At 48.2% G+C, this 16,903-nt stretch overlaps 1 protein-coding gene across 6 annotated transcripts in view; it reads left to right on the forward strand.

Moving 5' to 3' along the window:
• SEC16A (SEC16 homolog A, endoplasmic reticulum export factor) overlaps positions 1 to 16,903 on the forward strand; it is a 37,911-nt gene that overhangs the window by 3,004 nt on the left and 18,004 nt on the right. For all 6 annotated transcript variants that reach the window (XR_003704523.2, XM_028714271.2, XM_028714275.2 and 3 more), the window contains exons 2-14: positions 1,574 to 5,286; positions 7,167 to 7,309; positions 7,921 to 8,009; positions 9,466 to 9,586; positions 11,046 to 11,232; positions 12,396 to 12,558; positions 12,673 to 12,815; positions 13,876 to 13,937; positions 14,044 to 14,182; positions 14,573 to 14,815; positions 15,423 to 15,520; positions 16,213 to 16,294; positions 16,683 to 16,800. Coding sequence is in view for 5 of the 6 variants with exons in the window: in XM_028714271.2 (XP_028570104.2) it covers positions 1,648 to 5,286; positions 7,167 to 7,309; positions 7,921 to 8,009; positions 9,466 to 9,586; positions 11,046 to 11,232; positions 12,396 to 12,558; positions 12,673 to 12,815; positions 13,876 to 13,937; positions 14,044 to 14,182; positions 14,573 to 14,815; positions 15,423 to 15,520; positions 16,213 to 16,294; positions 16,683 to 16,800 (5,227 nt within the window). In the remaining variant the exon portion in view is untranslated. The remainder of the gene's footprint in view (positions 1 to 1,573; positions 5,287 to 7,166; positions 7,310 to 7,920; positions 8,010 to 9,465; positions 9,587 to 11,045; positions 11,233 to 12,395; positions 12,559 to 12,672; positions 12,816 to 13,875; positions 13,938 to 14,043; positions 14,183 to 14,572; positions 14,816 to 15,422; positions 15,521 to 16,212; positions 16,295 to 16,682; positions 16,801 to 16,903) is intronic.

Genomic DNA, 16,903 nt, shown 5'->3' on the forward strand with positions numbered 1-16,903 from the left:
TCCCTCCTCCCCACTCAGAACTCTTGATTTGGCACTCTGAATGTCTCCCTTTTAATAAAAATTAAACTAGGTCATACTTAAACAAAATATCCCAGGGGAAGTTTGTATTGGAGAAGCTTATCAGAAAGGGTGATGTTATTCTGCCTTTCTTGGAAGATTGTTCAGAGTTGGAGAAATTCCAAGCTCATCTTCAGACACCCCGTGACTCCCATCAAGACCCACTGATCCCATTCTTTTTTGCCTTTCTCTTTGGTTGGAAGGGTTGCCTGTTTTGTTGTGTGCATACCTGTTTGAGGGTGGGGGAGTTCTAAGCAATATCCATTTTTTCTTCTCTGAAATAGGCATTTTGCAGTGATCACAACAACTTCTTAGCTTTCCAGAAAGTCTGGGGCCCCCTTGCTTTGGGGTTCTAGGAACACGTACTAGTGCAGTGCATTACAGGATGAAAGATTTTGGTTCTGATCTAAAACCTCAGGGCAGCCATGAAAGTAAGCCTAGGAAAGCCCACTGTCATGTTTGCTAGCTTTCCAGGCTTCACATGCCAAGATTAGTTGTTTGGTACAACACTGGCCTAAAATGAGAGGTAGAAAGCAAGGCTTTTCTAAAGTGGGGGAGCATTTTTGTTGTTCAAGCACAATTGAAGCAACCATGATCAGGGATGCTGTGTGTGTGGAGGTCATCCCTCAACATCTGGAGGGCCACTGTTTAGTTTGACCTCTTTTTTCTGATTAAAACACCCCACCAAGTTGCTTGCACAGAAACTTAGGGGTGACGAGGAGAGTGCCTGTTTACACATTTGCAGCAGGGCCTCCCTGATTTCAGGACATAGCCCCCTTGATTCCAGTGAGTTACCAAGCTAGGTGTAAACACTCACTGCAGAGTTGCATTTCCAAAGGGACCCTCTTCATTTTAAGAAGTTTCTGTCTTGATAGAGTAGTACTTGAAATTTTTTAGTGGGAGCACCTGGCTATAAGGCATGTGCTTCAATGGACTTCCTTTTCAATGCAGCCTTCTGTGAATGGAGAGCTATGTTCAGATTCTCACAGTAAAAAATTAATTGGCAGCAAATGAAAAATGAACTTAAATAATATATGCAAGTCAATGATGTGGACAACTTCCTGCTCTGTTTTTGTTTCTCTGTTTTGTTTCTCCAGAACTTGTTGATGTTAACAACTCTTCAAGCATGCTAAAATTGACATGTTGAATTTTCTGTGCCTTCCTTCCCCTCCCCTTAATGTCTAATGTGGTAGAATAACATCCTGTTGAGTTGTCACATTTTAAAATATTTACAAACATTCCAAAAAATAATAATTCGTGAGTAAACATTTGCCTTTTTAATTGTGATGAACAAGATGAACAAAAAATCATCTTGCATAGGAAATAACCCTGCATTGGACTTATTCCTTGAATCCTTTGGATGACAGTATTTTAGTAAACACTCAAAAGGATCACACACACACACACACACCCATCATAACGGTGACTTCTGGCAATGCTTAGTTCACACTTCTTATGAAGTAGGAAGCCTCTTTAACTCTTTGTCCTCTCTCTCTCCCCTCTCTCTCCTTTGCAGTGAGTGCATGAAGTGAAGCCAGTTCCACAGCATCCTCCAGTAAGTCTTCTGAGCAACTCAGCTAGGAGTCTGTCATGCAGCCTCCACCACAAACCATCCCCACTGGGGCAGGCGGGCCCCCTCCACTGGCAACATCACAGAACATGTATTGGCGAAGCAATCCGTTCGGCAAGCGGGCCACCGTGCCAGTCTCTGCAGCCGCAGGCCCAGTGCAACCCGTGACAGACCCCTTTGCCTTTGGCAAGCAGGCCCCACAAGGCAACCAGTTTGCTGCCAGCAACAACCCCAGAGGCAATCCACCTGTTGTGCAAGACTTTTCTCTAGCAGCGTTTCCTCTACATGCAGCAGACAGTCCTCATGGTTTGCTCTCATTTTCCCCAGCAGCGCCTGCCTCTCAACCTGGAGGAAACAGTGCATTTTCGAGTGTGGCAGCCCCCATGCCATTGTTTGCTCCACAAGTCACAAACAGTGCCGAAACGCCTTTGAGCATTGAGCCTGGCAAACGTACCCATAGCCCTCAGGGGCAGCATCATTCCATGGGGACCGCTCTTGAAAATTCTGTCAGCGGGCACCAGGGGTTGGCTCCTATGCCAGACAGGCCTCTGAGCAGGCAGGAGGCTGGTGGGAATCCAAGCAACCCTGCTTCCCTGTCAGCATCTTTGTCTTTCTTCTCTCCTGCCCAGCAAACTGTGCCTCAGTGGAAACCCTCCCAAGGGAGCTCAGGGCCACCTCAGGTCCAGGCTTATTCTTCCTACCCAGAGCCACCATCCCAAAACACCCACTATGCTGTAACTCAGTCTGCTGCTGGTGTTTCCCAGCCAGGTCCCCACATGGAGCCCCATCAGAATTCTCCGCAGCAGCCTCTCGTTCACAGTGCTTCTCAGGCCCCATTGACGTATGGTGATGTCTCCAGCATGACTTCCAGCCAGAGCTCTGGTCACCATCACACTGCTTGGCAAAACACAGGAGCAGGGTGCCCTTGGCCCAGCCACCTTCCTCAAGAACACTTTTACCTGCAACCTCTTGAAACAACTTACACTCTTGGCAATCCCACCGCTCAAGAAAACGACTCCTCAGCTGAACCTCAAGGTGCATCTGAAGCGGCCAGCAGGCAGTGTCCGACCAATACTGATTCAGGTACAGTTTCCATGTTTTTCAAAGGAGATGAGGCTGAGAATGAGGAAATCCTTTCATCAGAAGGAGCCGAGCAGGCCAGCAGCAGCGCTGACACTTTTCAACAGACAATGGGCCACACATACTACCAGCCCCTCCACTCTCAGCAGATCCCGGCAGCTTCTTTCTCTCCTATGCAGGCAAGCACAGCTGAGGGCCTGGAAGCTCAGCATCCCTTCAGAGCCACCTGTGAGCCACCTGATGCCCAGGCTGGCAAAAGTGCAGCCTTCCTCACTGAAGACAAAGCCAGCCTTCCCGATGCTCGAGGGCCTGTCAGCACGCAGTACGAAAACATTGAGAACCTGGAGTGTGTTCCAAACCAGGAAGTCCTGCCGAGCGAGCCTACAATCCAGAGTCGTTTGTCTCCCGGGGTGGCCCCAGATCCGACCAGGTACACCTCACTTCTAGGCCCATCACTGCCGAAGTCTAGCGCCACCAGCCGTCTGGAAAGAGGGCCAAACCTTGAAGCGCCTGATCTGTTGCCTCACCCCATCCGGTCCGACAGTGTCTCCTCCAACTACAGCAGCCTGAGCCAGTGGAGTCTCCCCAGCGCATCTCAGCCACAGGAGCTGGGCACATTTATCCAGCAGGAGAGCGGGAAGCTGCCAGAGGAGGAGGCCTCATCGTCTTCCTCCATGGGCTTCTTCAAGCAGATTGATTCCTCCCCTTTGGGAGGGGATGGTAGCAGGCAGAGCCCTGGCAAGAGTTACCACCACAGCGGCCCTCTGTCCCATGCACCCACCCCAAGCCCCCCCAAGCCCATGGGGGTCTTTCAGACGAGCGCCAACAGTTCATTCGAGCCTGTCAGGTCGCATGGGTTGGGGGTCAAGCCCCCTGAGGCCGACCAAGCGAAGATGGTGGCCGAGCTGAGAGAGAGCCTTTCAAGTGCCAAGAAGAGCCAGGCCACCCCAGTCGCCTCACCGGGGAACCTAGAGCAGCCTCCCGATAATCTGGAGACCCTTTTTGTGCCCCGGGACTACCCCTTGCCTCTCACATTGGGGAGTGGTGCTGCAGGGCCTCTGCAACCCAGCGGTGGGTCCTTGGTGGAAAACGTGCAGTCGGTCCCTGAGAAGAAACTGTCAGGCAGGGCCCAGGGAAACAGAAAAAAATGTGAGAGCCCAGCCACTACGCTCTGGGCCCAAAGTGAGGTGCCAAATTTTGGGGGGAATGTGCTGTTGGCCCCGGCTGCTCCAGCAGTGCAGGTGCCGACCAAGCAGGCAGCCCAGGTGCTCCAGCCACCCGAGGAAGGTTTGCCTGGCCAGCAGTCCCTCTCACCAGGGTCCATCCCCCACCCACCATCCCTGGCTGGGAATGTGTCTTCCGAAAACTTGGAAAACCCTCCCAAGCTGGGGGAAGAAGAGGCTCTTCGCTCCCAGGCGAGTTCGGGTTACGCAAGCCTCCTTTCCTCCCCACCTACAGAGGCTCTGCAGAACCAGCCCGTCCTGATCGCCCAGCCGAATCAAAGCTACAGCTTGACTCAGCCAGTTAATTTCTCCCTCACTGATCAGCTGAGCAAGAGTGAAAGCAGCCACTTGGCAAAAGATCCCGGGGGTAGCAATAAGCCTCTGCTGGGCTTCCACACCAGCAGAAACCCTCATAGTGAAACCATGCCTCTGGGGCAACCCAGACCTGCAGGTCAGGCATCTGTTTCTGCTGCTGCTCTGTCAAATTCTAATTTTTTACAAAATCCCCTCGGCACTTCTGAAATTGCCTCGAATAAACCTTCCCCCTCACTGATGCACCCTGCCTCCGAAGGCACCTTCAACTTAGCTTCCGAAAGCCAAAAGGCTAGTGTTTCAGAAGGGCTTCCTTCAGACTTGTCTGGCAAGTCTAGGGCTAATGCCTCCAGTGTGACGTCAACCCCTCTGACCCTCGCTACGGGCCCTGTGAACAGCAGTCCCAAGAACTCAGGCAGTCAGGAGCTTCCCAGAGTGCTAGATTTCACGGTAGCAAAGTCCCTGGAGCAAAGCAGCAGCACCAGCTGCACCCAGGTGCATAACCAGTCACTCTCCAGTGGGCAGGTGTTTGGTCACCCTGGCCGAGGGGAGAATGAGGTTCAGGATCCACAGCATTTCTATCAGCAGGTCACAAAAGATGTGCAGCCTCCGGGTGGCACTTCCCCCCTGCAGCAGCAGCAGGCAGCATCCTCAGGGCAGCCCCATGCTCCGTCCAACCCCCAGGTGCATCCTGGAAGCAGCTCTGCCCAGCAGCCCCCAGGCCACAGGACTTATGAGGCTGATGGGGGTTTGGTAAACTACGCTCAGGCGTCCATGGAGAGCAAGCCAGTGTCGTCGAGCCAACCTCAGAGTGCTCCGGCTGCCACCAGCCAGACTAATGCAGTGACAGTGGCTGGTCAGCCAGCCGGGATCCCCTCTCAGCATGAGCCGCAGCACCCGCCGCCTTCTCAGACCCCCAGCCAGACCACCTTCATCCAGCCACAGAACCCTTACTACTACTATGGGCACCCCTACAACAGTTATCCTTCGTACCAGACGCCATACCCTCCAGTGGACCCCAGGACTGCTCACCTTTATTACCAGGTGGGCTCACAGGTTGTTCTTCCTCTGTGCCGTTCTGTGGTTGGCTGTAGGTGGGGTGGTGAGGTGGTAGGGAGGGTGGGCGTGTTAGCGGAAGCCCAGGGGGGAAAGCAATGGCTGGCTTAGTGAAAGGGGGTGGGGGGTGTTGCTTCCACATTAAAAATCTTCCTTTCCCCTTCTCTCAGTTTCCCCTTCTCTCAGTTTCTCTCTTCTGAACAGCTGATGGACAGATGTCAGCTGAGAATCACAGAATTGTAGAATTGGAAGGGACCCCCCCCCCAAGTATCATCTAGTCCAACCCCCCTGCAATGCAGGAATCACAGCTAAATAATTTAGTTATTCATTTATTCATTCATTGAATTAAACTTCTTACTTGCCTTTTTATCATCAGATCCCATGGTGGGTTATTTACAAGCATTAAACAAGAAAAATATCAAAACAATTAAAAGCAGTTCCATATATAGAAACATAGAATTCTACAGTTGCAAGGGACCCCAAGGCTCATCTAGTCCACCCCCTGTAATGCAGGAATCACAGCTGAAGAATCCCTGATGGATGGACATACAACCTGTTTTAAAAACTCCAATGAAGGAAAAAGTTCTGAGAAAGTTCATTCCACATTCTTAACAGCTCTCACCATCAGAAAATTCTTTCTAATATTTAATCATAACCTCCTGACTTGCAATTTGAAATCATTAATTAGGATCCTCCCCTCCGGAGCAGCAGAAAACAACCTTGCTCCATCTCTCATGTGACTGCCCTTTGAAGAGTGGCTCCCACGTTGAAGATGGAACAAGCTTAGAATCATAGTATTGTAGAGTTGGAAGGGACCCTGTGGACCATCTAGTTCAACCTCCTGCATTGCAGAGGAATCTCAACTAAAGCATCTATGCCAGATGGCCACCCAACCTCTGCTTAAACACCTGCAAGGAAGGAGAGTCCACCGCCTCCTGGGGGAGTCCATTCCCCTGTCAAACAGCTCTTGCTGTCAGAAAGTTCTTCCTGATGTTTAGTTGGAATCTCCTTTCTTGTAACTTGAATCCATTGGTTTGGGTCCTCCCCTCCAGAACAGAAGAAAAAAAAGCTTGCTCAATCTTCCATGTGATGTTCCTTCAGATATTTGAAGATGCCTTGGTTTTTGCTGCTCCAGAGGGGGTTGGATGAAATCCCAACTGCAGACTAAGATTCCCCTCTCCTGATGCTCTCAAAATGCTTTGAACTAGAACTCTATCCTTGACCAGTTTCTGTGTTAGTTGCCGGGAGCTCTAATGCCAGCATATCTGGAGTGCAGTGGCATGTGGGAAGGTCTAGCTTTGCCTATCATTTGAATGTGGCCAGAGGACTTGGCTGGTTTATGCCGCTCTTTGACTAGAGCCTTCTCCCTGCACCCAGTTTTAATTTGTTTTTGTCTTTTTTACTTTTGGCTATGCTTGCACAGCTACCAGTTTCTGGAAACCACAGGAGGGGAGAGTTGCTGTTGTGCTCGGGTCCTGCTTGGGAGCATTTTCCCATTGGGACATCTTTTTCCCCACCATGAGGACAGGAAGCTGGACTGGTTGGGCCTCTTTTAGCCTGACCTGTCAGCCTTGCTGTTATGTTCTTAATTAAAAAGACATTCAGGGTGAAGGGATTTAGAAACTTCAAAAACCAGCAAAGTGGAGGAACATGTGGGTTCCCCCAAACATGTGATACCACATGGCAATTGTTGAAAGGAATGATGGCCTAAACTCCCCATTTCTCCTGATGTCTGAGCCTTTATTCTTTCCTAAGCTTCTCTAGTTAGCAGTTGGCAAAAGGTCAGCTGGGAGAGGAAGGGGATCTAGATGTGGTGGACTTCGGCTCTCGAGCTTTCTGTTGAGTAATATATAACCTCTTGCCTCTAGGAGCATCCATACAGCCGATACGATCCTGCCTCCCAGCACTATGACACCACGGCACCCAGTAGGAACGCTAGGAGCTATCATCAGGGGGAGCCAGAACGCCCCAGCTCCAGAGCAAGCCACACCTCTGATAAACCCTCCTCCAGGTGTGCAGTCCTTGAAAGCAGTGTGGGGTGTGTGTGTGTGTGTGTGTGCACCCCCTTCTGAAAGACACTTTAGCCAACCCTTACCCCATCCAGAAGTTTCATGTTCATTTTTAAAAATAAAAATACTTCTATATTGCTTTTCATAAATAAATAAAATCAGAGCAGTTTACGACAATTGTGCATCAAGCCATAAGACAAGCACCATATAAAAAAAGTAAACGTAAATCTGCTAACTATCATGGAAAGATGGATTCTTAATTGCCTGTGTAAGCTTGATGGAATACGAGCATTTAAAAGTTGACATAGAAGGCATCCGCCTGAACCTCTATTTGCAGAATAAATTTATGGCTGCTGCAGTGTGAAACTACAAAGGCCTGTTGTGTCCTGGCTTTACCAAGCAATCTGGTGCTTGTGAAGTGGTTCTAAAGCATCAGGAAGAACAAAGTAAATGGGAAGCCATCAGTTAAATTTTAGCAAGAAACAACCAGTTAAGAGCTTCAAGTTGTGTGATATCACACTCTGCAGTTCAGTTGTGAGCTGATGGGCGTGGATCTCTTTGATGATTGATGTTTAAAACAAATAAAACAACCCCCTCTTCCTTCCTCTTGCAGGCAGGGATATCCTGAAGATTACTACAACACCAAAGGCGGATGGAATGATTACTACTCGGACTATTATGTAAATCCCTATGATTATGGAGGTAGGGAATATCAGTGGGTTGCTGTTTTTTTGTGTCCTTCAGTAAAACACATTTTATAACCATTGCTTCATCTTATAGTTAACCTAAATCTAGCATTATATTCTCCCTTTTCCACTGAGGACCCTTATAACGTTTGCAGAGTTTCAAAGATGGAGGCAAGCAGCAGGTTTATAGGGGCGATTTTGTACTGGAGAAGAGCATGGTTGAATAGGATTATTGGAAGATGCATCACATTGAGTCAGACCATTGTTCCATGTAGCTCAGTCATGTCTGCACTGACTGGCAGCGGCTCTCCAGGTTTTCAGGCAGGGAGTTTTTGCCAGCCCTACCTGGAGATGCCCCTAGAGATTGAAACTGGGACCTCCTGCATGCGAACCAGATGCTCAGCCACTGAGCTTTGTGGCCTTTCCTTTAAAAATAAAGTAAAATCTTAGTCACATCATGGCTGTGAATAAATACCTTGGGCAAGAATCTTGTGTGGGTGGTTACAGACCAGATACAGGTGTACCTTAGAGGAAATGGATTTTGTAGATCCATTTCAATCAGGGTTTAGGCCCAGTTTTGGCACAGAAACTACTTTGGTTGCCCTGTCACTCATTGTGCCCATGAAGCTAGTAAGGGAGCTACTGATGCTAATTTCAAGCTACCAAGTGAAGTTCTTCTTTGAACCTTTTATACTTCACTGACCTGGAAAAGTGTTTTTAAGATTTGTGAATAATTAATTTGTAAATCTACAGTGGCAGTTTTCTCATTCATGATAAAAGCTAATCCCTAGGTGTGGAATTGTATGTCAGTAATGAAATTGGCAACTTTACAAGTTTGAGGAGGAAAAAAACCAAGCAGCATTGGTTGTAAGAAAATGGATTTGTATGTTTTGGAATGATGCATAGCAATGCCCCCATTTGCCTTGCTGAGGATGTTTTAATTTTATTATATATTTTGAGATGGCTTTGTTTTGAAATTCCCAGGCTGTAGCCTTATGGATGCTGACTTGGGAGTAAACCCTGTTGAACTCCCTGAGTGCCTCCATTGCTAAAGGTGGAAATGCAGGGTGTGCATGTCCCAGTAAATGAGCTCAGAGGTTTATTACCTTGCATGGGATCTGGCTAAAAAATAATCTCAAACCTAAAAATAACATTTTCTGGAGAGAGAAAGAGGGCACTTCTTTGATGGTAAACTCCATCCTCTTCAAAACCTGACCCCATTAGTTTTCAGAGGGGACATTCCAGTTCTATTCTTAATTATAGCTGAAACAGCCTCAAGTTCACACAACTCTCTTACACACACCTTGTACAATAAATAGCAGGGATTCCATTTTTAAATTTTGACACGCCTGGATTTTCATATAGAATGCTAGCATGTGCTCTCTGTTTCTGGCAAGTCTTAAAATGTGGCTTGAAATGGTTGTGTGAAGCTCCTGGAATGACTGATTCTCTCCTGCCTTTGTCCTCCTAAGGTCCAAGCCGTTACCCATACGACGCCAGGTACAGAGACCCCAGTGTTTATGACCAGAGGTACTGGGATTACCCAGAACAGCACCCTTACCAAAAGAGAGAGGCCTATCCCTACGCAAACAGGTTTGTGAACCTCTGGATGTCTGAAATGGTCTTGATGGGTGTTTCTCAAAGCACCAAGTGCACCTCCCACCCCCCAGAGGATTGAAGCTCGTGAAGCAGCAGGATCACATTCTGGGCATCACATTTGAATAGAAAAAGCCCCTCCTTGGCAGGGAACCTCCTCTGTCAGAATTCTGCTGCCCTTGCAGGGCCTGGCCATGGCAGCTAAGGTTCTCCTGGCTTCTGAGCCTGCATGCAGTCCGAAAGGACTGGATGTCCAAAGGACTGGCAGAGGCTGGAGAACTTCAAGTGGATTGAGGTGTCTATCTGTCCTTTAGCTGTGATTCTCACATTATATGTGATTCCTGCATTTCAGATGGATTGGACTAAATGACTCTTTGAGTCCCTTCCAGTTCTACAGCTCTATGATTTTGCAGACTTTAAAATCTCCCTGTAATAGTGTGGAATACAGGTGACATCCACACCACATACTTAAAGCACTACGGTATAATGGTGTTTTTAAATGTATGGTGTAGATGGGACCTAACCACATTCACACCATACATTGAAAACAATATGACACCACTTTAAAAAGTAATAACTAAGAAGTGTGGGTAAAAGCCTCAGTGCCTAGGGCTTGCCGATTGGAAGGTCGGCGGTTCGAATCCCCATGGTGGGGTGCGCTCCCGCTGCTCGGTCCCAGCGCCTGCCAACCTAGCAGTTCGAAAGCACCCCGGGTGCAAGTAGATAAATAGGGACCGCTTTATAGTGGGAAGGTAAACGGCGTTTCCGTGTGCGGCTCTGGCTCGCCAGAGCAGCTTTGTCACGCTGGCCACGTGACCCGGAAGTGTCTCCGGACAGCGCTGGCCCACGGCCTCTTGAGTGAGATGGGCGCACAACCCCAGAGTCTGTCAAGACTGGCCCATACGGGCAGGGGTACCTTTACCTTTACCTTTAAGAAGTGTAGTTAAGGGTTCTGAGGGTTGTTACAAAACCCCTATTCCCCTCACAAAGCCACAATTCCTAGAGTTCACTCAGAAGGAGATTGATTGTTGAAACATTGAGAATTCTAGCTGTGGGAGGGGAATGGAAGGGGGCAATCTCCCCACAACTCTCGGTACCCTGTACAAATTACAGCTCCCGGGATGCTTTGGGGAAAGAAGCCTTGAGTGTTTGAAGCAGTATAGCACTGTGAACGTGGCCTCAATTTTACAGTGGAAATTAGGCTTTGAAGGGCCCTGTTGCAGGTCTGCACCAAGTAGGCAGAGCTCAGCAGTCGCACCAGCAGGGCCTTTGAGGGTTAGCAAGGCACTCTTGTGGGCCCCTGGCCCTTGTAGACTTTATATGCCAGCACTGACCCCTTAAATCAGGCTCACTGGCAGCCTGTGCAGTACTTTCAGGACCCCTCAGTTTGGAGCTTCCCCACAATCCCAAGGCCTCCCTTGCACTTTCTTTTGTGTTTTGTTTCCATGCCTTGCAGCCACGAACAGTACGAGGAGCACTGGCAGTATGACCCCCGTTTCACCGCCAGTTTTGACGACCTAGAGCCTCGCCGGAACCTCTATGGGGACGAGTTTGACCGACACAGTGTTCACAGCGAACAGTCTGGCCACAGCCTGCGCAGCTCCCACAGCCGGCGGAGCAGCTTCAGCTCTCGCTCCCAGCAGGTAAGACTTTGGCCTGTCTCTAGAGAATCACCTGGCAGCACGAAAGAACCCCCAGCGCTGCAGTCTGGGGTCCCCCCCCCCCTGCACTAGCTGTGCCTCAGCTGGGTCTCGCTGATTTCTCTCTCCACCTCCACCACCAAGAGAAACTGTCCCAGGGTTGTTGTTGTTGTATTTATTTATATCCCGCCTTCTTTCCTGACAGAGACTCAAGGTGCCTTAAGGATAAAATAAGAACAGCTAGAAACCTATGTGGGAGGTGGAGAAAATAATTTAAGAAGCAACTAAACATTAACAGAAACACACACATATGATTTATTAAGGCCTACAAATAATTACAATAAAGATGTCATGGCACCAGCTCTTTTCTTAATAAAGATATGATGATAATGATGATACTATTAATACTATTCTTATTGAGGTTTAATGTTTTATATCTTGCTTTTCTCAGAAGTTGGGATTCAAGGCTTCCAAAGTTTAAAAACATCATTGTAAAAATTAAAGTAATAAAAAGAAACTAGTTAAAAACAATACAGTGGACTCTCGGGTTGTGAATGTGATCCGTGCGGGATGCACGTTCACAACCCACAGTGTCCACAACCCACATCTGCACACGCACAGGTTACGATTCGGCACTTATGCGCATGCGTAACTGCCAAAACCCGTTCCGGTACTTCCGGGTTTCGGCGGTCCACAACCCCAAAAAACGCAACCTGAAGCAGCTGTAACCCGAGGTATGACTGTACATCAAAACACATTTTAAACCAGCAGTTTTAAAACCACTGGGCTCCAACAACAGCCCAGTGGTTAGCACCACCTGCACCTTAGTCTTCCAAAGGCCTGTCTGTACAGGGAAGTCTCAGCCTGCCAGCGGAATTATAGCAAGGAGGGAGCCATCCTGACCTCTCTTGGGAGGGAGTATCCTCAGGGAGCAGCCGAAGAAACTTCACTCTCTCTCATGTCACTCCCAACCATTCTTCTGATGTTCTGATGTGGATGGCACTTAGAAGGTGCTCGACTGAGGATATTAGAACCTGGGCAGGTCCTTTTGGTTTATTGGGACAACCTGGGCTCTTCCTTGAAGGGCGATGAGTAGCTTGTACCTTGCCATTTCCTCTGCTCAAACTCTGGCCCTTAAGCACTTCTTCCTTATGTTTCCCTTTCAGAGCCAGCTGTATCGAAGTAACCATGACCTGACAGCTGGCACCTATGAAGCGAATCACCAACCAGTCTCACTCCACACAGAGTATCCCTATGACCACTTTGGCGAGCAGTCCCCTTTCATGGACAGCTATGCAACTCAAGCTGCGTGGATGACTGTGGAACAAGGTAGCATCTGGGTGGCTTCTTGGGCTTTATGCATCCAGTAAGGTGCAAACAGAAAGCAGACACCTGCCAGATGTTTGTTCTTAACCTGCCTGCCTGTTTCCTTCCCCATCGCAGCCCCTTCAAGGCCTCTGCCGCCTGAGAAATTTTCAGTGCCCCACGTCTGCTGCAGGTTCGGTCCTGGGGGCTACCTGATCAAGGTCCTGGCGAACCTGCCTTCGGAGGGGCAGCCAGCTTTGGTTGAGATCCACAGCATGGAGGTAAGGGAGGGGAAGGCCTGCCTCAGCTGTGCCCCACCCAGGACTCTGTGTATTGCTATCGTTAATGCTACAGAATCGCTCACTGCCTTACCAAGTTTACTGGCTAAACCATCCTGTATAAAACATTGCTCTATTTATTTATTTGTTGCATTTATATCCCACCTTTCCTTCAAGGAGCTCAAATATGAGGCCTAAAGTGGTGGAATGAACAAATTATTTAGTTGGTGCAAAAAAATTAAAATGGAGCTTTGTTGGAAGAGCTTCTATTTATTTGTTGAACTTGACTAATTAAGACTCCTTTTAAACAGACAGAATAGAGGAGGAGGCTTTCTAGGAAGCTTCCAGTTCATGCCCAGCTTTCATTGCTGTCCTTGCTGGTCACACACTTGAAGTGCCAGGTGATCTGGGACAAATGTATTTAATAATAATTAATAATGCTTAATAATACTTAATGTGTGTAAATGGCCAGCTCGTTTTTTAAAAAATCATGATGATATGCAATGAAACAAAGCTTGCCATTAATTTCACTAAGCCTTCTAAAATATTTATCCCATTGCTTTTCTATATGTGATGTGGTTGTAAACTGTACTTTATATTAATAAGTGTGTGTGTGTGTGTGTGTGTGTGTGTGTGTACACAATTGTTTTCAGGGTTTTTATATGTAGTTACCTGTTTTATATATGTCCTTATATTGAAAATCACTTTGGCTTGCCTCATGAAATAATAATTATTATTATTAGTATTTACCATGACATTTGTCACTTCAGGGGTATATTTTAGAACCCACCATATTTCTGTGATCGTAAGCTGTTTTAAACTGGTTTTCATACTGTGTTTTAATGTTGTAATCCTGCCTGGGACCTTTGATTGATGAAGGGGTAATACATTACTATTGTTGTTATTATTAATAGTTATGTCCCCCTGAATTCAGCAGAGCCCACTCCCCCATTGCTGAGTTCCCTAACTCGTGAGTTCAGCAGGATCTAGTTAGTGCTGCCTTCAGTGTAATGAGAGGCATCACAGACCCTGTCCATGATGCTTCCCTCTGCTTGCCTTGCAGATGGTGATGCAGCGCTCTTTGGAGCAGGAGGAGATGAGAGCCTTCCCTGGCCCCCTCACCAAGTACGTGAAGCACTTGCCTTGTGTCACGTCGGAGGTTGCTCTGAGCTGCCTCGCTTGGACGCCTAGTTCCCTGCCTCACCACTGCTTTCTCTTCTCCTCCTTATAGAGAAGAGACTCACAAAGTGGACGTTATCAATTTTGCCCAGAACCAAGCCACCCGGTGTTTTCAGAACGACACTCTGATCGACAAAGAGTCTGCCCGGCTCCTCTGGGACTTCATCATTCTCCTGTGCAGACAGAATGGGGTAAGAGTTCTGGGCTTCCTGCTAAATATCTGAACCAGTGAAATGCTTAATATCCTGCAGATTAATCCTTCCACCTCTCTGTGCTTTCAGTTTTATGGGATGGTTGCAGTGATGTACAGGGAAAGGCACGCCATCCCACCTTGAGCTTTGAAAGAATGCCTGAATGCAGAGCTAAAGAATGATAATCACTCTTTGGGTATAGTCTACCAAACATTTAACTTTACTAAACAAACCAAAAGTCACATGTGGCTGAGAACTCAACTCCTGCAGTTTCTGGGCTAAGAGGGACAAGCTAGATGTTTCTCTCCCCACCCCCTTGCCAGCTTGTGGGATATCTCCGTCCAAGCTGCCCTTTTGAAAGTGTGTTGCTGTCCACTGCTTTCCTTGCAGACAGTGGTGGGCACAGACCTTGCTGAGCTCCTGCTGCAGGATCATCGCACAGTGTGGCTCCCAGGGAAATCGCCCAATGAAGCAAACCTGATTGACTTCACGAACGAGGCCCTGGAGCAGGCAGAGGAGGAGTCTGGAGAAGCCCAGCTATCCTTCCTCTCAGACAGCCTCATTGCCACCATTGGCAACCTCGAGAAGGAGACAGACCGGTTCCGGGAGCTCTTGCTCTATGGCCGCAAGAAGGTGATAGGCTAGGGATGGCTTGTTTCCTTCTTTCTTACATGACAGTAATACGTGTGTGTGTGTGTGTAAAATTTTAGTGTTGTTACTGAACCAAAGGTGACAAAAACAGAGAACTACGACTCCCAATTCTGGAGATACTTTCATCTTCGTTATAATAGTCATTTCCACCTTACAATGGCAGACATTTCTGTAAAAGGAAGGGAGAAAGTGGTTAGCATGACATTAGTGCAAACTGCTGGGGACTGGTCCTGTTTTGTTTTGCGTTTGTTGTGGTGGTGATGTCCCACCAACTCTCCAGCAAAAGTGTCCTTGTGTATTCTTCTTCTTTGCCAGTCATAGCTTGCATGTTGGGTTTTCAGTGATGGCAATACACCACACCCTTCTATACCAAGATGTTGAAGTAGTCCCTTTAAGGTCTTTCTAGAATCTGGCAGTGACCGTAGGTGCTGACACCAAAAGAAATCTGATTAAAGGTTTCTCAGTCAAATGCTGGTTTCTTCCTGAGCATGTGTTGGAGTGAGGAGGAGAGCTATGGGTGCTGAGCCCACCCCAGGGGAGATCCATGCCCAGCTTAACATGTTTCTGTCCCCCCTCTCTCTCGCACCAGGACGCTCTGGAATCAGCCATGAAACACGGGCTCTGGGGCCACGCTTTGCTGCTGGCCAGCAAGATGGACAGTAGGGCTCACGCAAGAGTGATGACCAGGTAAGAGATACCTACTTCCATGTGCACTCCCAGCCCTCTTTCCAGTGAACTTCAATACATTTTTAAAACTCTGCTGCCGTCACCTGGTTACCCACACCTGTTCTTTACTCATCTCTTGCCTGGAGTAAGCCAATAAATGCACTTACCACAATGGGTACATGTTCTCTCTCCACTATCAGAGGCAATATGCCTCTGAATACCAGTTTCTGGAAATCATAGGTGGGGAGAATTGCTGCTGTTTCCTCAGGTCCTGCTTGCAGGCTTCCCATCGTGGACATCTGCTTGGCCACCATAAGAAGGCTGGACTATACAGACCATTGGCCCAGTCTAGCAGACTTCTTATGGGTGGCTTTAAAAGGGGATTCACCAAATCGAAGGAGGAGAAGGCTATCAGTGGCTACTAGCCACAATGGCTTTGTTCTGCCTCCGCTGCCAGAAGCAGTATGCCTCTGAATACCAGTTGCTAGAAACCACAAGTGGGAAGAGTTGATGTTGTGTTCAGGTTCTGCATTTGGGCTTCCCATTGGAGCATCGTGTTGGTTGCTGTTGGACCGGCATGCTGGACTTGATGGGTTCCCTTTGCTTCATCCAACTGCTGCTGCAGGGCTCTTCTTATGCCTTCAAAGTGCCGTTGGACTCTCTTAATGTCTCCTTGGAAAGACCCCTGACTTTGTGTGTTCTTGGCTTGTCAGGTTCGCCAACAGCCTGCCAATCAACGACCCCCTGCAGACTGTCTACCAGCTCATGTCCGGGAGGATGCCCGCAGCATCCACAGTGAGTTCTGAGTGAGAGCCTGCCTTGTCCCTGCCCATTAGAGGAGGCCACAATTCCTCATTGGGCAAAGAGCTTTCAGTTTTCTGCGTGCTTAAACAGGAATGCACTGTTAAGTGCTCCCTTAGCAGCCATGCACTTTGTGAATTTGTAGTTATTTATTCCTCAGACTTGCAGTGGCTCATCTTATTTTATATCTTTATGCCTCCATTCACATTAGTCCCAAGGCAGTGTGCAAAACAATTGCAAAAGCAAAACAGTAAAATCACAGTACAGTGTTGTTGTTTTTAATGCAGAAGCAAACTGAAAGGCAGAGGTAAAGACTTAGCAGTGTACCGGAGAAATTCATTTATCCTGTCTTTCTCTCCCTGCCACCCCCCGCCCCTTCTAGTGCTGTGGAGATGAGAAATGGGGAGACTGGAGACCCCACTTAGCAATGGTCCTTTCCAACCTGACAAATAACATGGAGGTGGAGCACAGGACGATCACCACCATGGGCGACACGCTTGGTAAACCACAGAAGCAAATCCCACCGATGGAGATTGGGGTGGGAGGGAAGAGTGATCAGTCTCTGGGAACAGAGGGCCCTGGGCCTCAGTCCTCTCCTGCGCC

The sequence above is a fragment of the Podarcis muralis genome, chromosome Z (assembly GCF_964188315.1).
Source record: "Podarcis muralis chromosome Z, rPodMur119.hap1.1, whole genome shotgun sequence".
In the NCBI taxonomy this organism is placed as follows: domain Eukaryota; kingdom Metazoa; phylum Chordata; class Lepidosauria; order Squamata; family Lacertidae; genus Podarcis; species Podarcis muralis.